Here is a 26,323-nt window from a genome sequence, read left to right on the forward strand (position 1 = left end):
TAGGATGGAGTATGGTGGTAAGAGGACGATGGTCTGTTATTAATGTGAAGTGACATCCATATGGATAAGTATGAAACTTCCTTACTCCAAAAATTATCCCTAGTGCCTCCCGTTCTAGTTGCGCATAATTTTGCTCAGATTTACTCAGGGTTCGGGAAGCGAAGGCTATAGGTCTTTCATGCCCATCCGGCATCATGTGTGAAAGCACAGCTCCCACCCCGTAGGGTGAAGCATCACAAGCCAAGCGAACTGGGAGTCTTGGATTATAGTGTGTGAGTACATTGGGTGTTAACAGCTGCATTTTAGCATCTTGAAAAGCGTTCTCACACTCTAGAGACCACTTCCATTTTGCATCTTTGTGTAGCATTACATTCAGGGGGTGAAGAACTGTGGCCAGATTTAACCAGACCCAGGAATGATCTGAGTTGGTTAACATTAACAGGATCTGGTGCTTCGGTGATGGCACGCAGTTTGTCTGGGGACTTGTGAAGTCCTGATGCATCTATCACATGTCCTAAATACTCTAGTGAAGTTTTGAAAAAATCACTCTTCTCTCTTTTAACCCAAAGTCCGAATTTCTCCAGCCGACTCAACACAGCCTCCAGGTTAGACAAATGATGGGCATTGTCTTTTCCTGTGACCAGGATATCGTCTAAAAAAACAATGTACGAATGGCAACCCTTGTAACACTTGTTCCATGACTCGTTGAAATATTGATGGAGCTGAAGTAATGCCGAAGGGTAACCTGTTGTATAGAAACATCCCTTTGTGAGTCGTGATGGTAAGATATTTACGTGAATCTTCATGCACAGGAATCTGCAGGTAAGCATGTGAAAGGTCTAGTTTGCTAAATCTTTGTCCCCCGGCCAGTGAAGCAAATAGATCTTCTATTCGGGGTAATGGATAATGTTCTGCACACAGAGCTGGGTTCACAGTTATTTTGAAGTCACCACAGATCCTAACATTGCCACCCTTTTTTATTACAGCTACAATCGGGGTTGTCCATTCACTGAATCGCACAGGTGAAATGATTCCTTGTTTCAGCAGGCGATCAATTTCTTCCTCCACCTTGGGTCTGATGGCATACGGTACCGCTTGTGCTTGGAAAAATTTCGGTTGGGTTCCCGCTTTCAGCTTTAAGGTAGCTGTATACCCATTGAATGTCCCTAGATCTTCTCTGAATACTTTGGCATACCTTTTTAGAAGACTGTCCAATGTCCCTTCATTAGCATGGTGCACAGCTCTTTGTTTTGATCTCGCGGCAGTCTAGACAAATTCTGCGAAGCCATTCTCGTCCCAGCAGAGGAGCTGCGTTTCCTGTAACAACATACAAGGGTAAGCGTACGCTTTGTCTGTTTAACTTGACGTGCACCTTGATGACACCTTCTGGCGAGATTACTTCGCCTGTATACGTCTTGAGAACAATGTTCGTCTGGCGTAGTCGAACATGGCTCAGTTTATCTCTGTACAGTTTGCTAGAGATAATAGAGACCGCCGCCCCAGTGTCCACTTCCACGTCAATTGGCAATCCCTCAATTTTTGGTTGCACTTTTATTACAGATGACACTGAATCAGTTTCACTTTTCATTATGTTCACCCGTGCAGAATTGTGCAGTGTTGCTGTGACTTTGTGTAGTGTCAGTTCAGCATCCATATCCGAATTTGTCTCTTCCTCACTCTTTTCCATATTAGCATCTGGTCTTTTGGTCTTTTCTTTATCTGTCCCTTCCATTTTACATTATTTTTCCCTTTCACTGTAGTTCTAGGTATTTTCTCCTCTGTCTTTTTACCTTTACACATTCGTGCAATGTGGCCTTTCTTTCCACAGTTGTGGCACAGTTGGTCTTTGTAAAAACACTCATTTTGGATATGGCTGGACTTCCCACATCTATAACATTTCTCCTTGGCCGATTCTGACGACAGGGACATGGCATTTACTTTCAATGAGTTGCTCAGGTGCTGTGATTCTCTAGATACAGCCTCCTTTTGATACGTGAGCGCCGATTCAGTAAATAGTTTCCTCTGAATTGACTGGCTACTCAGGCCACACACGAATCTGTCTCGCAGTGCGTCATTTAAAATGTTGCCAAACTCACAGTTTGCTCCACCACATATTGTGCGACACTTTCCCCCTCTGCTTGATTACGGTTGTGAAATTTGAATCTCTCTGCAATCACAATGAGCCTGGGGGTAAAATGTGCTTGGAGTGCGTCCACAATTTCATCATATTTCATAGTCCCGGGCTTAATTGGTGCAATGGGACTGCGTAAAAGTCCATAAGTCGATGCCCCCATTACACTGAGAAAAACGGACACTCTTTTCTCTTCGCTAATGCCATTAGCCTCCACAAAATGTTCAAAACGTTCTACATATGTAGTCCATTGCTCTCTTGCCTCGTCGAACGGCTCGACATGTCCGATGATCGTAGCCATCTTTTCCTCTCGACCGACGGCTCGATGTTGGCTGTGGGAACTTTGTACTCGTAGCCAATTTGTGTTATGTCTGCATCAATATGCTATAATAACTTTGCACTGGTTTACTCGGCACACAGCAACAGCAACAACAACTAACAGCAAGGGAGTGCCATCTAGTGGCCATCAGGTATTGTAACGTCAACTCAAATACATTACACATACGTTTAAAAAAAACACATTCCACTTGGCAAATGATTTTTCCAGGTTTTCGGAAAGCATTTCCACTTCTATTGTCTTACTGTTCGCTGTTCCAAAGTATCGCATTAATGTTTACCCCGCGAGTAGCCGAGAACGCGTTGCATACGATTCAGTGTAGAGGTCTACAAAGAGGACCCGAGACCCGAGGACCCGGGACCCGTACGGGTTCGGGTCTATATTTTAAATGGTCAGCCAGGTCCGGGTCGGGTCCCAATCTATTACTTCGGTTCCTAGGTCTGTTTAACATTGTGTGTATACCCGAGCCGATCTGGGGTGCGTTTCCCAAAGCGAACTATGGTCGTAAGTTCCGTCGTTACCAATAGAGTTCAATGGGACTTACGACCATAGTTCACCAATGATGCTTTCGGGAAACGCACCCCAGATTCGGAGATCACCCGGCCGTGAGAGTCAGTCAGCGCTGTGCGTGTGTTTTGTAACTTGCAAAGTATGAGCCGGGAAATAAGGTGGGAAAGAAAAAAAAAAACACGAGCGACCCCAGCCATCAACGGTGATCATCGAGCGCACTTTCTTTCTCCTATATTTATAATAATATTATGAATGAACCATCTTGTTATAGAGTTTTGGTCAGACTCGGCTTAGAGAGCACAGAAATGATCGCAAATAAGTAGCTAATGCTAACGTCAGCTGCCATGTCACTGAACAAGCAATCGTTATTATTCGCAAGGGCAAACAGTCAAAGTTATTTTATTATGAGTTGACTCGAGTCTCGAGATACAACAAAATAATGCAAAACTGCAAAGTCGCATTTGTCATTATGACAGCAAGTGGACTATTAAAGCTGGAATAATGAGTGGATTAAGCATTTCAATCGGCAAGAGAGGAATAACGGATGAACTTTCTTTGCAAGTGCATCACAGTCAGGTACAAGGGAGAAAGCTCCCTAACATTAGCCTACTAACATTAGGTAAGACAAAACGTTTTATTTTCGTGACTTGTTTATTGACTTATTAATAGCAATTTGCTGTGGAATAGACCTATGTGCCGATCGGGTCCAGTCAGGTCTCGGTCGGGTTCGGGTCCAGCTTTCAAATAATAGACGGGTCCACGTTGGTTCCGGGTAGTACATTTATAGCATCTCCCGGTTCTGCGCGGGTTCGGGTCCAACTTTCAAAATAATAGTCGGGGCCGGGTCGGTACGGTGTAGCACATTTACGGGTCTCTTCGGGTTCGGGTATGAATTTTTGGACCCGTGAAGACCTCTAATTCAGTGTGCGAGCGATCTGTCCGAATAATTCAACTTGAATCGCGAACCGAGTCAGATAGTTTTACCAACTCTTTAGAACTTTGGGCTCCATACGCTGGAGGGGGCCCTAATGAACGCCTCAACGTCTCCGTGACATACCGACACTGCATGTTAGCATAAATGGACCATATATGCTAACTAGCTGAATTGGGAAAATATCATTTTCAAAATGTTATTAGAACGACGGCAATCAGAAATCCAAATATTTAGTGTAGCCTATAGGCTATATTGGGTTGGTTGCGACCAAATAATAAAAAAAAAAAATACAAAAATAAAAAAAGCGTTCCATTCAGATGTGGAAATAAAATCTAAAGGTCAGTATTAATACTAACAGCTATATCATGTGAAGTATTTTAAATACTCATATTATCCAAATGAAATGCACCAATCACATCCCATAAATTGAATAGCCTAGGTCTAGGCCTATAGCCTAGTCAAAAAAAGTTTAAAACATAGTGGGATTCTCATTATAGCTTTTGTTTTGTTCACATAATTATAGGGCAAAGTTTACTAAATTCAATGTGGTGTAACAAAAAGGTAGGCTATTAATATGTTATAATTTTGTTTTTGTTACTTTAATTTAGGCCTACTTAGTATGGTAAACTGGAAAATCTATGGGTTTAAATTTGGATAATTTGAATTTGATCATTTGAATTGAATTAATTTGAAAAATAAATTGTGAACAATCTGTGAAATTTTCATTGTAAACTAACTTAAACATCTACACAGAATCACTGCACATTAGTGTCGTTATTTTGACAACCAATACGTGCGACTGCAGTGTGAACAGAAAAAAAATCATATAGCCTACATAAGTTGGTGAATAATTTAAATGTTTATTAAGAGGCAACTTATTTATATAATTTAAAAAAGTATTAAATAAAAGCCTAAGAACATTGGGTCTCATTCACTAAGCATGCGAATGCAAGAATTTGAGCATTAATTCTGCGTACGAACATTTTCACCAACAAATCATGGTTCATGATAACTTTCCTTTTAAAATGTATCCTAAATTTACACAAAAATGTAAGAACAACTGAAAACATTCGTATGCAAAAATCACACACGTTTGGTGGCCTTATAAGCATGTTAATATGAAATTTTAAACATATAGATTTTAAATAGGCTATAGCCTATTTCACATAGCCCTAGCCTATCAGTAAAAAACGGCACATTGTAGTTCAAGCTGAGTTAGCTCTGTATAAAGACGCAGATATGCGAGTGTACAGCTAACTAATCAGAGGTCTGTAATGTCTGTATGAAAGGTGTTTACTGTGTTTACATGCTCTTAGGCTTATTTACATGTGTTTACATGCTCTGAGTCTTTAGAGAGCGTCATGTTTGCAAGTGATGAAAGACAAAAGGTGTGCAGAATGCCCTTATATGGACATTGTTTGGGTGTGTTTTATGTAAACTACTTACCTCAGGCATGCGGACACTCATTAAGAATAGGCTACTCCAAATTCATCAAGATTAGAATGAGGTTAAGAACAAATTCATGTGCCTACGCACATGTTGTGAATTAGGGGGAAAGTTTTCATGAGAAGTTCAAACGTGCATATAAATGTTTAATGTTTAAAAGTTTTGAGTGTTGTGAGGGAGAGAAGAGGGGCTCCAAAAGGGATCTCATAAAGGGCCCCAAAATGGTCAGAAACTATCAAAACTTTTTCAGAAACAATAACCTATGCTATCGAAGCATATAACTCGAAGATATAATCTCGCAATTCTGACTTTTTTTTCTCAGAATTCCAAGATATAAACACAATTGTGAGTTATAAAGTCAGAATTGTGTGATATAAAGTCGCAATTGCATGTTATAAAGTCAGAATTGCGTGATATGAAGTAACACTTGCAAGTTATACAGTCAGAATTGTGAGATAAAAAGTTGAATTACAATTACTTTTTTAATTTTTAATTTAGTGGCGGAGTTTTTATTTAGTGGCGGAGTTTGCAAGTTTATATCTCACAATTCTGACTTTGTAGCACACAATTGCAACTTTATATCACACAATTCTGACTTAACTCGCAATTGCGAGTTTATATCAAGCAATTCTGACTTTATAACTTGCAATTGTGAGTTTATATCTCGCAATTCTGATTTTATAACTCACAGTTGTGACTTTTTTTATTACACAATTCTGAGAAAAAAAGTCAGAATTGTGAGATGAAAAGTCACAATTACCTTTTTTATTTTTTATTCAATGGCAGAAACATAAAAAAAACAGCTTTTTAAGTCTTGTCAATTTAAACATTCAAGCGCAGAGAACTCAGTACAGTAGGTTACTGGCTTTTTTCTGTGCACCCAAAGCATGCACACACTCTTTCGTGAGAATGGAACACACACAATTATGTCAAAATACCCTTCTTGGTGAGTATCCTTGTAAACACTGTCAGGTGGTCTTAAGTGAACTTAAAAGGTTGAGAAAGTAATTCGATGTATTGTATCCGTGCATCTTAAAGTAACAGCAGCCTATACAACCTGCTGCTGTCTCTGTTCTTTATGTTAATCAAACAACAAAAAACGTCTTTTACTGCTCTTGACTGAATAACTTAGCGCCGATACTGATTTTGCATAACCCTCAGCAAATGTGCAGTTGCGCATCTGCCTATTCATTAATAAGAGTAGGATGGGGAAAGATGCCCCCCTTAAGAACAATATGGATTCACTTTTAAATTGTAACATATTTAGATATAAGTTTAGCATGTGCAGGATGATTATGCATTAGCCAATGTGTTATTATAGGAAATAAATAGAAACATTTGTCAATAAATGTAAAATACTAAATAAACTATTGTATTTAAAAATGTATTGTGACAATTTAGCTGATACTAATTAAATAACCAATTCAGGCATATGAATATTTACTTATTTACTTGCCCATATTTTAATTGAAGATATGTCATTATAGCAACAGGCTTTATTGAGGGAGCGGGATATGATTTGGTGGGCTATAACGGCTATGCTAATTGCAAATTTAGAAGAATTTAATTAATGTTTTTCTGATTGACAGTTCTTTAACAAACATAGTTAGCATTTCTGGTGTACAGCATTCTCACTTTTTTCACTTTTCCTCGTCTTGATGACACTACTTTAAAAAGTGTTTTACAATTTATTATTATTTTTTTTTTACTGAGGTGAGAAATGTGATGGTTCAGTTCAGAAGGATTGGGCTCCAGAGAGATTTCTAGAAAAGTTCCCATATATTAGTAATTCACTAAATATTGTCTGTATAGTGTTAGCAGAGGAGTATAGGGATAAAGCATTAGCATGTACTGTATACAAAATGTTGTTGACATGATTGACAGTTTCCTGTCGTGAGAAGAAAGTAAAGTGGAGAGAGTGAGAAAGTGAACGAAACAGAGAAAGACAATGTAGTGTGACTGAGAGAAAGCAGATGGATAGATGTTAGTGTTAAAGCTGTGGTCTCACCTGAAGGCTGCAGGATACAGCCTCTCTCTAAACCCTCTAAACCTCAATAACATTATACTTGTTTGTCTCGTGCTTTGGAAAAATAATGTTTTCAACACCACAAAGAAAAACACACAACCACATTTTCTAAAAATTGTAATGAATATAGTTAATCGGTCTTATTAATACATAAACTGTAACAACCTTGGTAAAAAAAATTGTAAAATTTTGGTAACACTTAAGAACAAGGTTTAATTTGTTACTATTAGTTTACTACATTAGCTATGAACTAAGAATGAACAATACTTCTACAGCATTTATTAATCTTAGTTAATATTAATCTCAACAATTACTAATATATTTTTAAGATCAAAAGTTGTATCTGTAAACATTAGTTAATGCACTGTGAACTAACATGAACATGAACATTTTTATCTAACATTAAGAAAGGTTAATAAATGCTTTAAAATATATTGCTTATTGTTAATTTATATTAGTTTATGAATTAACTAATTTTACTGTAATGTCTTGTTTTGGTGTTGTTTCATGTTCACGTTATATGGTTTATTTTTGTAGTTTTGCTTTGTTTCTTTGCTTTGTTTGTTTTCCTTGTTTTGCCATGTGCTTTTGTGTCATGTGATTCCTTTGCCCTCATGTGATCATGTCATGTGCTTCCCCTGTCTCATGTGTCATGTTCTCATTGGTGAGAACATGACACAGACTCGATGATAGTTCTCTGCATCCAATACTCTACTCTGGTTGGCTCAACGCTGCTGCCTGCCTGCTGTCTGACCTACGCTCGGAGCTTCGTGGAGTTTATCCTAAATCCTTCTCTTTATTCCTATTCACATAATATAACTTTCTTATTTTTCACTAGATTACTTAACCTATTGCATAGTATTACTAAACGGAACGATTTATTACTAGCAATCCAACAGCGTAATCACCTAGTGTTAGCCATAGCCTGCTAGCTACCGTCTACTTTCTTTTTTCCTCTAAACCAACCTTCCTTGTCGATTTAATGGCGGATTTATCAGATGTATGTTATTCTGATCTGTCCTCGCCAGATCGGGAAGCTGTGGAGACGTTGCTGCCCGGCATTCATCGATCCACCGCGAGGTACAGCGTCCCGCACATCACCCTTGCCCCAGGCACCGGCAAGCGACCGAGACATCCAGCCAGCGAGTCCCGTGTGCGTTGCAGTTTTTCGGACGGCGTTCATCAAACACACGGTCAGTCATGTCCGACGATTATCATGTGTATTAAATGCAACATGTACAGCTTAGCTCTTTCTGTCAGCAGTGAGCCTTACACATGTGATAAATGCAGGGATATTGTCAGGCTGACAGAGAGAATCTCAGAATTAGAGACACGCATCCAAACTTTAATTGAGGATAGTGAGAATGAAAGGGCCTTAGATACTGCTTTGGATGCGACTAGCCTAGTAAACACTGCACATTCGGTTCCGGTTGTAGAAGCCACGCAGCAGGCTAACTGGGTGACTTTGAGGCGGCATAATGGCAAGAACAAACACCACTCTTCCGTTCCGATTAGAACATCAAACAGGTTCTCCCCACTCAGTGACGCACCCACTGAGAATCCTGTTGAAAGTGCCCTAGTTATTGGCGATTCTATTACACGGAACGTGAAAATAGAGACACCAGCCACCATAGTCACATGTTTGCCGGGGGCCAGAGCACCTGACATCAAAGCAAATTTAAAAGTGCTGGCTAATGCTAAACGTAAATATTCTAAAATCATTATCCACGTCGGCACAAATGATGTTCGACTTCGCCAGTCGGAGATCACTAAAATTAACATTAAAGAGGTGTGTGAACTCGCAAATTCAATGTCAGCAGAAGTAATTTGTTCTGGCCCTCTTCCTGTTCGTCGGAGTGATGAGATAGTTAGCAGGTTATCATCACTCAATGGCTGGCTGTCTAAGTGGTGTCCGCAGAATAATATAGGTTTCATAGACAATTGGAAAAGCTTTTGGGGCAGACCTGATCTGTTGAAAAGAGATGGTATTCATCCCTCCCGGGATGGTGCTGCTCTTCTATCTAGAAATTTGGCAAATAGTCTTAGAGCTGAAACATGACAAACCAGGGCCCAGATCAGGACGCAGACAAACTGGCTAAACCGACCGTCTGCTAGCCGCCTCACGTCACAGAACTCAAATAATTCACAGCACATAGAAACTCTTTCACCTAGATATTATCACATAGAGACTGTGTCTGTACCTCGAACTAGTAAATACAAAAAACTTCCGAAACCTTTTAAGGGTAAAAATTTAATTGATGTTCAAAAAATGAAAATCACAGATAAATCAGATAAACAAATGATAAAGCTTGGGTTACTGAATATTAGATCTATTTCTTCAAAAGCACTTATTGTAAATGAAATTATCACAGACAATAAACTAGACTTGCTGTGTTTGACAGAAACCTGGCTAAAACCAGACGATTACATTACTTTAAATGAATCTAGTCCTCAAGGTTATGATTATCGACACAATCCTCGACAGAAAGGCAAAGGGGGAGGTGTTGCTGTAATTTATAGTAATATATTCAGAATCATTCAAAAGAATTTCAAATATAATTCCTTTGAAGTGATGGTGCTTTATGTAACATTATGTAAGTTGACATTTGTGTTGGCTACTGTATACAGGCCACCAGGGCACCATAATGACTTTATCAAAGAATTTGCTGATTTTATATCAGAGTTAGTACTGGCTGTGGATAAAGTCCTTGTTGTTGGTGATTTTAATATCCTGTAGATAATAATAAAGACGCATTTGGATTGGCATTTGCAGACATTTTAAACTCTATTGGAGTTAGACAACACGTGTCAGGACCCACTCATTGTCGTAATCATACCCTAGATCTAATACTGTCGCATGGAATTGATATTGATGCTGTTGAAATTCTACAGCAGAGCGATGATATATCAGATCATTACTTAGTCTCGTGTATAATACAATTAGCCTAGGCTACAAAACCACCACCCAGCCATAAATATTGTAGAACCATCACGTCTACCACTAAAGATTGCTTTATAAATAATCTCCCCGAGCAGTTTCATCGCCTTAGTATACCTGACAACTTAGAAGAACTCGATGCTGCAACAGAAACTATTGGCTCTCTCTTTTCCAGCACATTAGATGCAGTTGCTCCTTTACGTCTAAAGAAGATTAAGGAAACTAATCCAACGCCGTGGTATGATGAGCACACTCGGGCTCTAAAACGAGCTGTTAGAAAAGCTGAACGTAGTTGGAAGAAAACAAAACTAGAAGTTTTTCGCCTTTCGTGGAAAGAAAAAATGATTGAGTACAGAACGGCTATAAGAAATGCTAGATCTACTTATTTTTCAAATCTCTTTATAGAAAACAAACATAATCCTAGGTATTTATTTGACACAGTGGCTAAATTAACTAGAAACAGAGATTCAACTGCTGACGTTTCCATAGAGCACAGCAGTAATGACTTTATGAACTTCTTTACTTGCAAGATTGATAATATTAGAGAGAAAATGGTTCAAATCGTACTTATCTGACCGTTATCAGTCTGTAGTAGTTAATGAAGAGATGTCGTATCGATCACAGGTTCAATATGGAGTACCACAAGGCTCAGTACTAGGACCGTTGCTTTTCACTCTGTACATGCTGCCCTTAGGAGAGATAATTAGGAAGCATGGTGTTAGTTTTCACTGCTACGCTGACGATACTCAGCTCTATATTTCCTCGCGCCCTGACGAAACCTACAAATTCACAAAACTAACAGAATGCATAGCTGACATTAAAAACTGGATGACAAGAAATTTCTTATTATTAAATTCAGAAAAAACTGATATCCTAATCTTTGGACCAAAAACTTCCTCACGAAAAAACCTTGAATACTCTCTAACACTTGACGGGTGCTCCATTAAACCTTCGTCCTCAGTTAGGAACCTGGGTGTGCTCTTTGATACCAATCTTTCATTTGAAAGTCATGTTTCTAGTATCTGTAAAACCGCCTTCTTCCATCTAAAAAATATATCTAAATTACGACATATGCTCTCAATGACAAATGCGGAACAGTTGGTTCATGCATTCATGACCTCAAGACTAGATTATTGTAACGCTCTACTGGGTGGTTGTTCTGCTCGGCTTTTAAACAGACTACAGTTGGTCCAAAATGCGGCAGCTAGAGTTCTTACTAGAACCAGAAAGTATGACCATATTAGCCCAGTTCTGTCAACATTACATTGGCTCCCTATTAAACATCGTATAGATTTTAAAATCTTGCTACTTACTTATAAAGCTCTAAATTGTTTAGCTCCCCAGTACCTAAGTGAGCTCTTAATGCATTATAGTCCTTCACGTTTATTGCGATCTCAGAATTCAGGCCAGTTGATAATACCCAGAATATCAAAATCAACTGAAGGCGGCAGATCCTTTTCCTATTTAGCACCTAAACTCTGGAACAATCTTCCTAGCATTGTTCGGGAAGCAGACACACTCTGTCAGTTTAAATCTAGACTAAAAACACATCTCTTTGCTCTTGCATACACATAACACATTATCAATACATTTACATTTTTCAAATCCATTAAAGGATTGTTACGCTGCAATAATTAGGTCGGCCGGAACCGAGAACATTTCCTATAACACTAGATATACCTGTACATCAGAATAAGAATGGCATCTACGCTAATATCTGTCTCTCTGCTTATCCTGAGGTTTTCCGGGTGCTGGATCCAGGCCGTATCCAGATCAGATGGAGAACCTGTGTCTGGACCTGACTACAACGTAGCCCAGGAGACAATGGGCCTACAGATCCAGTTCTGGCTGCATCTATAATTCAGATTTTTAATCCCCGTATCCGCTTACATATATTTATATATAATCTATTTTTAATCTCTATAATAAAAATGTATAATTCAGATTTTGATCTCCATATCCATTTACATATATTATATATATCTTCCAAGGGGTTTTTTCCCTCCTAGGACTTTTTTCCCAGTGTTAGCACGCTGGGTTTTTCTCCTAGGGGGTTTTTTCCACCCCTGGGAGTCAGCCGACATTGGCTTAATGTAGCACCATCTTGTATATGTTACATATTACCACGCTTGTTTGTATAGCTCATTTTTAACCACTTCCCTTTTTTCTGTGCTTCTAATATGTAAAGCTGCTTTGAAACAATTACCAATTGTAAAAGCGCTATATAAATAAATTTGACTTGACTTGACTTGACTCATTGGTTGTTCTATTCATGTGATTTCAGTTCTGTCCTGTCATTGGTTCTTTGTCTTGATTGTTCACAGGTGTTCCTTGTTTGTCATTAGTCTCTTTGTATAAATAGCCCTCTTGTTTCATTGTTATCTTGTCTAGCTTTGTTGTTGATGTAACCCGCTATTGGTGAGTGTGTATTCTGTATTCAAGTAAAGCCATGCCATGTCAAGCCACGTCTTAGTTTTTGTTCATGTTTTGGAATGTTATTAAAACTGCACTTGGGTTCTCACTAGTGTTGGCGAGATGAAGCCTCATGAAGCATTAAAGCTTTTCAGCCAAGTGGTTCACAAAAGGGTTCATTTCTCGAGGCTTCATTTGCTCACAATACCACCTGGTGGTCAAAGAGTGTAAAACAAGCAGATACATTACAGAGATTACCTGATGTTATCTGTGATACACTTTATTTTGCGCCAGTTAAGGCTTAGAAATAACGGTGAAGGAAAAAAATCAGTTTACACATAGACTAATATATTTATTTGAATATAATGTGTATTTTCTGGTTGTATATAATGACTGTTTAACATAACTGTGTAATAAACATATTGGCTTCAAATGAATGGGGACTATCAAATGTGTGTAAATAAATTCTTTGGTCATAACAGGCAGGAGGGGCGATATTATTATTCTAAAACAACAAATTCTGAGGGGATCCCATGGTTTATATATCTGTCAAAATGTCGTGCCAAAATTTGAACCGCATCCTGAACCAGTCAGGCAGAAGCGAGGCTTTGAACGTCATCAGTGACGTCATTGATCTAAAGTGATACAAGCTTCGATACGCGCTTCACTGAAAGCTTCCGGGATTTCTCGACACACGTTCCGAAGCCTCGGCACAGAACGTAACATTGCTAGTTCTCACTACGCTCGCCTCCAGTGGACTTTGTTACAGAAAGCTAGACCAACCATGAACCCAGCAGTTTACCTACTGAGCCTCCGTCAAGGTAAACTTTCGATTGAGGATTATGTCCAGGATTTTTGTGACGCATGCCATTGTGTGGAGTTCAATGACATGGCACTCAAGGACATTTTTCACCATGGACTCAATGAACCCCTTCGTTCACAACTGCCTGGGGGGAAAATCCACTTTTCCCTAGAACAATACATTGACTCTTGCTGGCTGGTTCATCATTTACTGTAGGAGTTGTGGATGAGGAGCCTCGCAACCCTACAGTATCCACCACACCTGAGAGCCTCCATGTCCCAACTGTTATGTCTGGAGTTGTGTACGTCCAGCCACCTACACCTACCATGCCTGCTCAACCACAGACTGCCATGCCAAGACCTGTTTATGCCCTTCCTGAACCACGCCTCGAGCCGGCCGCTTCACACTCAGGCCCACCACACCAGTGTCTCGTCCCGAGATGTGTCCGAGATGGCCGCCATGCGAGTGTCTCGCCCCGAGATGTGTCCGAGATGGCCGCCATACCAGTGTCTCGCCCCGAGATGACCGCCACACCAGTGTCTCACCCCGAGATGGCCGCCAGGCCAGAGCCTCGTCACGCCACGGCCGCCACGCCAGTCTTGTTTTGGTGTTTCATGTTCAGGTTATTCTGTATTCAAGTCAAGCCATGTCAAGCCACATCTTTGTTTTTGTTCATGTTTTGGAATGTTATTAAAACTGCACTTGGGTTCTCACTACGCTCGCCTCCAGTGGACTTTGTTACAGTTACCAAATGAGACCTTATTGTAAAGTTATACTTTTTTAAAAATATTATATTAAGCTTCATGATTATTGACCTGTATAATCGTGTATTTTTTTATACGGTTAAATACTGTGTACATTCATTGTACAGTAGGTCTAAAAACAACCAATCTGTAATTTTGAATATTTGTGTCAGTAAAGCTGTCATGGTGTAACTCAGGTTACTAGAGCCATGCTAAAAGCTGAAAAAAAGAAACATCAGAATACACATATACATATTTTTATGTTTGACAGCTTCTTCAATTGGTGGGAGTTTAGAATAGCCCTGAAGATCAGCACCATCCACCAAAGAAAGAAGTGACGAGCCAAATATGGGGCGTGCGTGCCACATCTTGGACACCTCATTGTGCACCTCAGGAAAGAACTCAGGAAAAAACCAGACTCGCAACCCCATCGAGATGGTAGGGAGGAAGGGCAGCTGACTGGAGGTAGACATTTCGTTGAACAAGAGGGCTATCCTTCTGCGGAGAGTCCTAACATTCATGGTGTTGCACTGAGGGCAGTTAGGCTCCTCAATGGCAGCCTCCGCATGGACACAGCCCAGGCAAAATACACGTCATGATCATTGGGGGGTCTATTGGACTCACACAGACTTCACACAGCTTGAAACCCATACTGTAGGTCTTGCAGAAACTGACTTGCAATCAAAAGATTTTGGGGAGCGTTGCTCATCGCCGTCCTACAGTGCTCAGCATAAATGAGTACACCCCCTTTGAAAAGTAACATTTTGAACAATATCTCAATGAACACAAAAACAATTTTTAGATTACACATTTTTCAGTTTTACTCAAATTAGGGTGATGCAAAAATGAGGACATCCCACAACAACAACTACTACATCTAGTACTTGGTTCTGTCATTAAAAATCATGGAGGCCATACAAAGGCTTTTAGGCATGGAATGAACAAGTTGGCGACATTTTGCAACATCTGTCTTTTTCCATTCTTCAAGAATGACCTCTTTTAGAGACTGGATGCTGGATGGAGAGTGATGCTCAACTTGTCTCTTCAGAATTCCCCCTAAGTGTTCGATTGAGTTCAGATCAGGAGCCAATGAATCACTTTCACCCTGTTTTTCTTCAGAAATCCAACAGTGGCCTTAGATGTGTGTTTAGGATCATTGTCATGTTGGAGTGCACGACGACCAAGGGCACGGAGGTAGAACCTTCTCTTTCAGTATAGAGCAGTACATCTGTGAATTCATGATGCCATCAATGAAATGCAGCTCCCCGACACCAGCAGCACTCACGCAGCCCCACCACCATGTTTCACTGTAGGCACCATGCATTTTTCTTTGTATTCCTCACCTTTGCAACGCCATACAGTTTTGAAGCCATCAGTTTCAAATACATTTATCTTGGTCTCATCACTCCAAAGTATAGAGTCCCAGTAGTTTTCATCTTTGTCAGCATGGGCCCTGGCAAACTCTAAGTGGGCTTTTTTGTGCCTGGGCTTTAGGAGAGGCTTCTTTCGTGGACGGCACCCATGCATGCCATTCCTCTGCAGTGTATGCCGTATTGTATCCCGCTAGCTTGTTTAACTTGTCATCAGTTTTGCGCGCTCCTCTTCCAACGCGTTCATCAAACAGCTGTGGCAACTCGGATCAGTCTACAAACACGGTGAGTTATGTCATCCTTTCCCAGTGTTATATCGTGTTCCATCTGTCACATGTTTAGCATAGCCCTCTCTGTCAGCGACGAGGGATTTACATGTCATAAATGTAGGGAAATAGTCAGGCTGACAGAGAGAATCTCAGAATTAGAGACACGCATCCAAACTTTAATCGAGGATAGTAAGAATGCAGGGGCTTCAGATACTGTTTTGGATGCGACTAGCTTAGTGAACTCTGTACATTGTTCGGTTCCGGCTGTAGAGCCCGCGCAGCAGGGCACTTGGGTAACGGTGAGGCGGCCTAGTCGCGGAAAACACCACTCTTCCGTTCCATTAAGAACATCAAACAGGTTCTCCCCACTCAGTGACGCACCCACTGAGAATCCTGTTGAAAGTGCCCTAGTAATTGCCGATTCTATTACACGGAACGTGAAAATAGAGACACCAGCCACCATAGTCACATGTTTGCCGGGAGCCAGAGCACCTGACATCAAAGCAAATTTAAAAGTGCTGGCTAATGCTAATCGTAAATACTCTAAAATTATTATTCACGTCGGCACAAATGATGTTCAACTTCGCCAGTCGGAGATCACTAAAATTAACATTAAAGAGGTGTGTGAACTCGCAAGTACAATGTCAGGAGAAGTAATTTGCTCTGGTCCCCTTCCTGTTCGTCGGAGTGATGAGATAGTTATTAGATTATCATCACTCAATGGCTGGCTGTCTAAGTGGTGTCCGCAGAATAATATAGGTTTCAGAGATAATTGGAGAAGTTTTTGGGGCAGACCTGACCTGTTGAAAAGAGATGGTATTCATCCTTCCCGGGATGGTGCTGCTCTTCTCTCTAGTAATATGGCACATAGTCTTAGAGCTGAAACATGACAAACTACGGCCCAGGTCAGGAAGCAGACAGACTGGCTAAACCGACCGTCTGCTAGCTGCCTCACGTTACAGAAGTCAGATAAATCCCAACACATAGAAACTCTTACACCTAGATATTATCACATAGAGACTGTGTCTGTACCCCAAATTAATAAAAACAAAAAACTTCCAAACCCATTTAATGGAAAAAAATTTAATTGATGTTCAACAAATAAAAAATCGAGATAATAATGATAAACAAATGATAAAGCTTGGATTGTTAAATATTAGATCACTTTCTTCAAAAGCACTTATTGTAAATGATATTATCAGAGACAATAATCTAGATGTGCTGTGTTTGACAGAAACCTGGCTAAAACCGGACGATTACACTACTTTAAATGAGTCCAGCCCTCAAGGTTATGATTATCGACACAATCCTCGACAGAAAGGCAAAGGGGGAGGTGTTGCTGTAATTTATAGTAATATTTACAGTATTAGTCAAAAGTCTTTCAAATATAATTCCTTCGAAGTGATGGTGCTTTACGTAACATTTGTGCTGGCTACTGTATACAGGCCACCAGGACACCATACAGACTTTATTAAAGAATTTGCTTATTTTCTATCAGAGTTAGTACTAGCTGCAGATAAAGTCCTTGTTGTTGGTGATTTTAATATCCATGTAGATAATAAAAAAGACTCATTAGGATTGGCATTTACGGACATTCTAAACTCTATTGGTGTTAGACAACACGTGTCGGGACCCACTCATTGTCGTAATCATACTTTAGATCTAATATTGTCACATGGAATCGATATTGATGCCGTTGAAATTCTGCAGCAGAGTGACGACATCTCAGGTCATTATCTAGTCTCGTGTATATTACATTTGGTGAAAGCGGCTAAACTCCCTCCCCGCCATAAATATGGTAGAACCATCACTTCTACCACTAAAGATCGCTTTATAAATAATCTTCCTGATCAGTTTCATCGCCTTAGCATACCAGACAGCTTAGAAGACCTCAATGTTGCAACAGAAACTATTGCCTCTGTCTTTTCCAGCACATTAGATTCAGTTGCTCCTTTGCATTTAAAAAAGATTAAGGAAATTAATCCAATGCCATGGTACATTGAGCAGACTCGGGCCCTAAAAACTGCAGCCAGAAAAATGGAGCGTAGCTGGAAGAAAACAAAACTAGAAGTATTTCGCATTTCGTGGAGAGAGAAAATGATTGAGTACAGAAAGGCCTTAAAAACTGCTAGATCTGCCTATTTCTCAAAACTATACACAACCCTAAACCCTAAAATAAACACAACCCTAGGTATTTGTTTGATACAGTGGCTAAATTAACAAGAAATAAAGCTTCAACTTCTGATGTTTCCAAAGAGCACAACAGTAATGACTTTATGAACTTCTTTGCTTGCAAGATTGATAATATTAGAGAGAAAATTATAACCATGCAACCGTCTACTACAGTATCGTGTCAGACCTTGCATTGTAGTGTCCCTAAAGAAAAATTCAAATTATTTACTGCTTTAGGAGCGGAAGAATTGTCTAAACTTGTTAAATCATCAAAATCAACAACATGTATGTTAGACCTTATACCAACTAAGCTATTGAAAGAGATGCTTCCAGAAGTCATAGATCCACTTCTTAATATTGTTAATTCATCGTTGTCATTAGGATACGCACCAAAAACTTTTAAGCTGGCTATTATTAAACCTATTATTAAAAAACCACAACTAGATCCTAAAGAATTAGTCAATTATAGGCCAATCTCAAATCTTACTTTTCTGTCAAAAATACTAGAAAAGGCAGTTTCATCGCAACTATGTTCCTTTTTAGAAAGAAATAATATCTGTGAGGATTTCCAGTCAGGATTTAGACCGTACCATAGTACTGAGACTGCTTTCGTCAGAGTTACTAATGACTTGCTCTTATCATCAGATCGTGGTTGTATCTCTCTATTAGTGTTACTGGATCTTAATGCTGCATTTGACACTATTGATCACAATATTCTCTTAAATAGACTTGAAAACTATGTTGGCATTAGTGGAATTGCATTGGCACGGTTCAAATCATACTTATCTGACCGTTATCAGTCTGTAGTAGTAAATTATAAGATGTCATATCGATCACAAGTTAAATATGGAGTACCGCAAGGCTCAGTACTAGGACCGTTGCTTTTCACTCTGTACATGCTACCCTTGGGAGATATCATTAGGAAGCATGGTGTTAGTTTTCACTGTTACGCTGATGATACTCAGCTCTATATTTCTTCGCGCCCTGACGAAACTTACCAATTGTTACTTACCAAAAAATATAATCACGATTATTAATTACGTTTATTCTATCAAAAAGAGTAATGTAATTATGGCTATTTTGCAAGTTCTTTACCAACCTACAATTCACCCAAAAGGCCTGTAGGTGGCACAACGACTTAATTTAACCAACTATGATAACTTCGTTAGATGGTAAATCAATACAAAACATGGTTTTGGTGAGCGCTTTGTAATATGTATTCACATTAGATTTTAAAGCAACAAAATTCGTTTGCAATAAGACAAACCAGATTCAAATTGCCCGGCAAATTTGTAAAGCAAAGAACAATCATTTCTAGCTGATCAACATTATGAAAACTGGTAAAACCTTTAGGAACTTCAAAAGATAAAACAGCGAAACTCCTAATATTACTTCCAATATTTCCAAATTATGTTCATTTTCATAGAGTGGGCCAATATCGTGACGATTATTTAAAATCAATCGGGAGAAGCAGATATCGTTATCGTGATTAAAATACGATTAATCGTGCAGCCCTAATTTAATTTAATTTGACTTGACATTTGATATTCAACAGTATTCTTGACATTTATTCAGCAGTGCTTTTGATCTGCCTGCATTGACACTATTCTTTAAAAGGAAAATTATATACCAATTATCAATGTAAAGCTGCTTTGACACAATCTGCATTGTAAAAAGCGCTATATAAATAAGGGTGACTTGACTTGACTTGACTTGACTTGACTATATATTTATACATCACTGAACATGTGCCTCAGTAGTGAACAAGAACTGTATTCTGTTCTGGAGCCACGCCAACTTCCAAAGGACTATATTGCTCTGTAAACCAAACAGGGTGCTGAAACAGAGTGGAGTAGGAGTGTAAAACTAGAAAAAAAAAAAAATCATATCATATCGGAACTGAATTTGAGTTCCAACTTCTGTCTTATTGGACACTTTGTATACATAACATAAGAATATTCAAATTGAATGAGCATTTAGTTCATGTAAACAAGGTCATCTTACCTGTGAATCCTTTCATTGTTTTTTGTTTTGTTTTGTTTTGTTTTGTTTTGTTTTGTTCTGTTTTTTTGTTTTGTTTTGTTTTGTTTTTTGTTTTGTTTTGTTTTTTAATTTTCTTCATTCTAAAAGGAATTCCATAAAAGAGGTCATTCAAAGCTTGGGTAACAAGTGTCACATTTGGTACTGCAAAAGTGACGCAAGGTAAAGAAAAAAAGTATAACTAGAGAAGATTATTTTAAGTTTAAACTAAATGAGTAAATAATCTAATTAATCTAATAAATGAATTAATATAGCTAATTTGGCTCCAGGGCAAATAAAAAATAGGCTTTAAAATAGTAATAAATATACAATTATTTGATTGGAAGAGAAAATATTATTAATAGTAATAATAGCATTCAAAAATAAGCGAATAGAAATTAATATATATATAGTATCTTACCTCAAAAAGCAACTAAACTCAAGAGGTCCATTATAAAGAATTCATTTTCATGAAATGTTTATTTGAAAGTACTGTCATCAGTTTTCTTTATTTTCCTTTTGTTTTTTATTTGCAAGGGAAAAATACAAACTTCTCATTTGTTTAACTTGTTTCATGTAGTCATTTTCTCTTTCACTGAAGCCATTGTCTCTTGAGCGAAAGTGGACTTTTGGTATGCGTGTTACAATGGCCTTTTCCTGGAGTTGCATAAATCTGCATTACTGCTGTGGCAGCTGATATATCAGTGCAATATACTCTGCATGCATGGTCTCATTCTGCATCTAATACCATCTGAAACTGCTGTGTCACTTTTGCTTTACCATAACCCACAGTGCATGCCAACCAGACAGTTTTTTCATTATTCAACGTTTTCCACACCAGACATCATAACAGTCATAGTGAAAACATGGCAGTGCACAGAAGCCACATTCACAAACTTTTCTCTTACCACAGAAAATACGTTACACACAGCTAAAAAACACCATGTGGCTTTCACTTGGGATTGAACAAAAAAAAAGACCCGGTGGCCTGATAATCATATATGATAATTTGTTTATGAATAAGATTATTGATAACAGAAAATATAATTTGCAAAATTGTATGGGAAATATAATTGAAATATGTATTGAAAACCAGGGCCAGGATATTCATAAAAATTCATCTTTTGTGTTCCACAGAAGAAAGAAAATCATACGGTTTGAAACGACATGAAGGAAAGTAAATTATGACAATTTTAATTTCTGGGTAAACTATACTTTTAAATCATGAAACACTTTTATTTTTTATATTTCCTGTAAGTGATTCCGGATTAATCACAATAAATTATTTTCAGCATTAAGCATAATTTTTAGCAAGCTTTCCATCAGATTCTATCAGCAAGCTGTATTCATGCCATTTATTTCTTGATATTTTCTTGCGGTTGTGTCTTGTGGTACACCATCTGTTTGTACAGGCATGAATTAACCAACGTCAGTGCCTTGGAGTGCTCCTGATCTGGTGCAAAGCCTACTATTTCCGTTTACAACTGAATGAGTTAACCACAATAGTGACCAACCACTTGTTGTCCATTCCTGGGCACACAAGGTCTTTTATATGTCTTGTTAAACATATGTGGGTGTTTCTTCAACATTAGGTAATTCATTCAGTGATACAGGGGCTGATTTTTATTAAAACTACCAGATTTCAATTATATTAAAACTGTCTTGTAAGTTTTTATCATGCATGCCTTCATCACTTATTTTTGCTACTTATTTCTGCTACTTAAACTCAAACTAAATATATTTTTAAATATATGTATATATATTTTCTAAATATATAAACAAAGACTGAAATAATCAAACAGTTCCAATATTTGAATGTTTTTGTACATTTTTGATTGTCCCACAGTTCTTCTACAACCAGCAATTTAAGTCAACAATTTAAACTAGTGCATGTAAAAATAAACAACAACAAAAAATTTAAAATACTTTGTTTTCAAAAGGTTCATGGGACCAAAGTTGACCCTATAGTTGATATGAGTAAATAGAGATTTTATAAAAAAGAAAAAAGAAAAAGAAAATCAGAACTCATGTCATTATCCCATTTTTTTAATACAAAATGAAATCCATTACACTCAACAAATTCTCAAAATATATGTACACTGTACAATAGTAATTTTGCAACATTTTTTTGCTAGAAAAGTATGAAAAGCATGATAGTATACCTCTAGGACACAATATACTGCTCTGACTGGAATCATCCTTAAAATGCTGGTTAAATGCTCATGAACAGAATCTATAAATCTCCACAATTTCCAAGCATGTACTCCCAGTGAACTATACAGGAATAGTACTATAATGAAGCACATTTCATAGAGCTTGCACAATAATGTTTGTGGTTATAAGGACCTATAACTCTGAAAAATAAGTCTGTCATGCCATTAACATGCCAATAACACACTAGATGAAGAAAATGTTTTTGAAGAAGTTGTCGATATGGTAAGTACAGTAGACAGGTCTATAAGGAAAAAACAGGGGTGGTGTCAGTGTCGGACATAACAGAAGGCCTCTTGGGAACTTGTTGCAGTTTGCTGTTGTCGACCAGTCCTAGGTTACAGGACATGCGCTGAAGCAGGCTCAAGAGATCCTTCCGGAAGCGAACCCCGATAAAGACGTACAGAATGGGATTCAGGCAACAATGTGTGTAGGCAAGACACTTCACAATTTGGCCAGCCATATCTAAGCTTTGCATGACTTCACAGTCCGTTATTGTGGCATTGCTGGCTTGGCCTGCTTCTATAATCAGATATCCATTGAATGGCAACTGTGAGAGAACAAAAGCAGCCACAACTGCAAAGATGACCCTCAGAGCCTTGTGTTTTTCAAAGCTTCGAGCCTGCATGAGTTTACGAATAATGACTGAGTAACACAAAACAATGACCAGCAATGGGAGAAGGAAGCCAACACAGATCTGTAAAGCCAACACCAAGACTTTAGTAAGATTGTTGTCTGTGATGGAGTATACCATGACACAGGAACTGTGCTGGGGGCCTATGATTTTCACTTTGGCAAAGAGAAATTCCGGTAGAGCTAAGAGGCAAGAGGCGAGCCACACAAACACACAAGTTATCTTACTATACAGCATGCGTTTGTTTTTGTAGTTGTGCGCTTCGGTTACATGGACGATGGCAATGTAACGATCCACGCTAATGCAAGTGAGTAAGAGCATGCTGGCAAAGAAGTTAATCTTGTAGACCGCAGAAACTCCTTTGCAAATGGCCTGGCTGAACACCCAGCCCTGAGCCGCATTTGTTGCCCAGAAGGGCAATGTGCCAAGGAAGAGAAGATCAGCCACTGCCAGGTTCAGCAAGTAGACGTCAGTCATGGTTTTGAGACGGTTTCGCACAGTTGTGAAGATGCAGACGACCAGTAGGTTGCCCAAAGCCCCCACGACAAAAATGATCCAGTAGAGAGGGGGCTCGAATGTCTTACTGAATTGTCGCACTAGTTCTTTGTTACATAATCCACCCAGATCTGATTCGTAGTCATCATCAGTTGTCTGAAATGAAAAAAACGATATATTCAGGTACTTTGAATTCTGTGCAATGACCATTTCATTTGATTTACAGATTTACTTAAAAACATTCCAATTATCTAAAGGAACATTTTTCTTCTGTAGAGCACAAAAAGAGGAGTTTTGAGGAACACACTGGCCTTTGTTTTTCATGTAATGAAAATTAATGGAGATTTGGAATGTCAAGCTCCAAAATGACAAAAAGCAGCAAAAGAATCATAAGCACAAAAGCAGTTCATGTGACTTTTGAGCTATATTCTAAAAGTATTTTGTCTTCTCAAGACGATACATTCATGTGACAAATGAAATTTAAGTTTATTCACTTATATTCTTCCCTAACACATTTTATTTGCCCTTCCACTAATATTAAAATTTGCCACATCACAATTGGTCACATTCCATTGACATCACAACATTATTGCCATCAAAACTGGTGTGTTTTGTCTTAAGGCACATATTGTAATGGATGGCAACAGTGGAGGACAAATATTTAAATGAATATAACAAGAACATTTTGGTCTGTTCAACAGTTATATGGTTTCACAAGACTTGGAATATTGTGAATGAGTCATGTGAACCACTTTTATTGCATTTGTCATCCTTTTGGAGCTTGACAGCCTTCAGTCATTTTCATTATATGGTAAAGAGTGGCCTGTACATTCTTCAAAATATCTTCTTTTGTGTTCCACAGAAGAAAGAAAGTCATACGGGATTGAAACGACATGAGGGTGAGTAAAAGATTTCTGGGTTTAATATTCCTTTAAATTCTCTTATTAGCTTTTCTTCTAAATCCTCTCAGAATGCTGACTATGAAGCTAAGATGTTTGTTTCCCACTGTCTTTTCAGACAATCTTCAACTCAACTGACAGCCACTTCCTGTCTACAGTGGTACAATAGTCTCTCACCATTTTGCAGCTGTAATCCAGTTGATCAGTAAAGAGTGAATCAGTGTGACATCACACCCCTGCTAACTTTGACAATCTAAATTTACGAAACATATTCCACTGCTCAGATCAGGTGCAGGTGTCTCTATTGGAGAAACCACACAAGTACACCGCATCCACATCCTCTTTCAACCCTTTCTGAAGCGTGCACAAACAGATAGAGTGTCACCCGCCCTGGGGGTCGACATAAACAGAGCCCCTTCGGAGCATGTCAAACACTAGATTCTGTTCCATCCTGACATACATACAGATAACAGATAAAGGATATGTGACGCACACCTTGGAAAATCATTTCATTGTGCACAATGTGGTAACAGTCAAATCTGTCTGTATGATCTCAATTCAAGAGGTGCATCAGATAATAAGAGACAAAGATATGAATTAGTATAGATAGTTTCACTTGACTGACACATCAAATGTCCAAATAAGCATGCAGCACTAAAAGAAACAGAGCTCAACCTCTGCTTACTGATAACATTAGCTGTGGGTGGCATTGACTTTAAGAGTTGTGTTATGACAAAAAAGCTTGATGACATCTTAGAACTTTAAAGTTTAAAAGTGTTACAAAATTTGACTAGATATATGTCATTAAACTTTTTAACCCAAATACACAAAATAGAACACTTCTAGAATTTTCCAGAATTTTGGACCCCACAAAAATATTAATATTATTAATATATATATTATGTATTATATATATACAATAATAATACTACTCACCAAGTCTGTAAAATCTGTGAAATTAACAGCTTCACTTTCATCTATTGAGAGACAAATCATGTTATCAGTCCAAAATATCATATGGAAGAGTGAAACAGCCTCCTCAAAGCCCTTCAGCAATAAATAAGTAAATGTAATTATGTATGTATGTAAAAAAAAAAAAATTGTTGTTTAATGTAACCACAAATCATTCAGGTAATATACACAGAATACACAGAATATTTTCAAATCATATGATTCAACGATTCAAATTCATCACATATAGGACCAAAGCAGGTAACAGTTCATAAAAAAATCTCACATAATGGCCTAATATGCCAATATACCTAACATCTTTAAACAAGGTATTTATTATATACACAATCATAGTAAATGAAATACAATTTTTCATGATTTTTGATACTTACAGTCTGAGGTTGTAGAGACATTCATGTTCTGTCTCTTGGTAGAATCACAACAGATAATCAAGAGTATTTCAGTGGTTCAGTGATGAATAAGCTTCCCCGATTGTCTTAGACTAGTTTATAACACCAAATGTCACGTGTCAGGGCAAAGTGATGTCAGCCCCTTCAGAGGCTCCACACGTTGGTGTCATGTGACTGTTCTGCATAGAAGATGTACAAAAATGCATTTTAGGTGAAGAACAGATATATGTTGCCTTCTGCTCTAAACTGTTGTATCTATCCTTTGTCTTTTCACTGAAGTTGCTTTATGGAGATTTGGGTTGTTATTGCATACCCTTATGACTCAAAAGATGAAACTTTCTGACTTGGTGCTGCTTTCACCATGTAGTAAGAAAAAGTTCTTAAGTGTTTATGGTAACGCTTTAGATTACAGCCCGGAAAGTACTGCGTAATTACAACAAATTTACAGCATAACTTTCAATAATTATAGTGTAACTATACAGTAAGTATGTGTAAGTATAGGGGAACAATATGTAAATTATTGGGAATAAAGGGGTAACAACCAGGAAAATAACTAATTATTTATACTGTAAATATTTTATAACTAAGGGGTACGTATGACATATAACTAAGGG

General features: G+C 38.2%; 1 protein-coding gene across 1 annotated transcript; it reads right to left on the reverse strand.

The window, feature by feature from the left end:
• Window positions 1–22,139: 22,139 nt before the first annotated feature.
• On the reverse strand, window positions 22,140–26,029 carry ccr9b (chemokine (C-C motif) receptor 9b). Its single transcript, XM_048153931.1, has 3 exons — window positions 25,692–26,029; window positions 25,285–25,325; window positions 22,140–23,605 (listed from the first exon to the last, which is right to left on the reverse strand). Exons 1-3 carry the CDS (start codon window positions 25,714–25,716, stop codon window positions 22,565–22,567), a joined length of 1,107 nt encoding a protein of 368 aa, XP_048009888.1. The 5' UTR covers window positions 25,717–26,029; the 3' UTR covers window positions 22,140–22,564.
• Window positions 26,030–26,323: the final 294 nt, after the last annotated feature.

The sequence above is a fragment of the Megalobrama amblycephala genome, linkage group LG13 (genome assembly GCF_018812025.1).
Source record: "Megalobrama amblycephala isolate DHTTF-2021 linkage group LG13, ASM1881202v1, whole genome shotgun sequence".
Lineage (NCBI taxonomy): Eukaryota > Metazoa > Chordata > Actinopteri > Cypriniformes > Xenocyprididae > Megalobrama > Megalobrama amblycephala.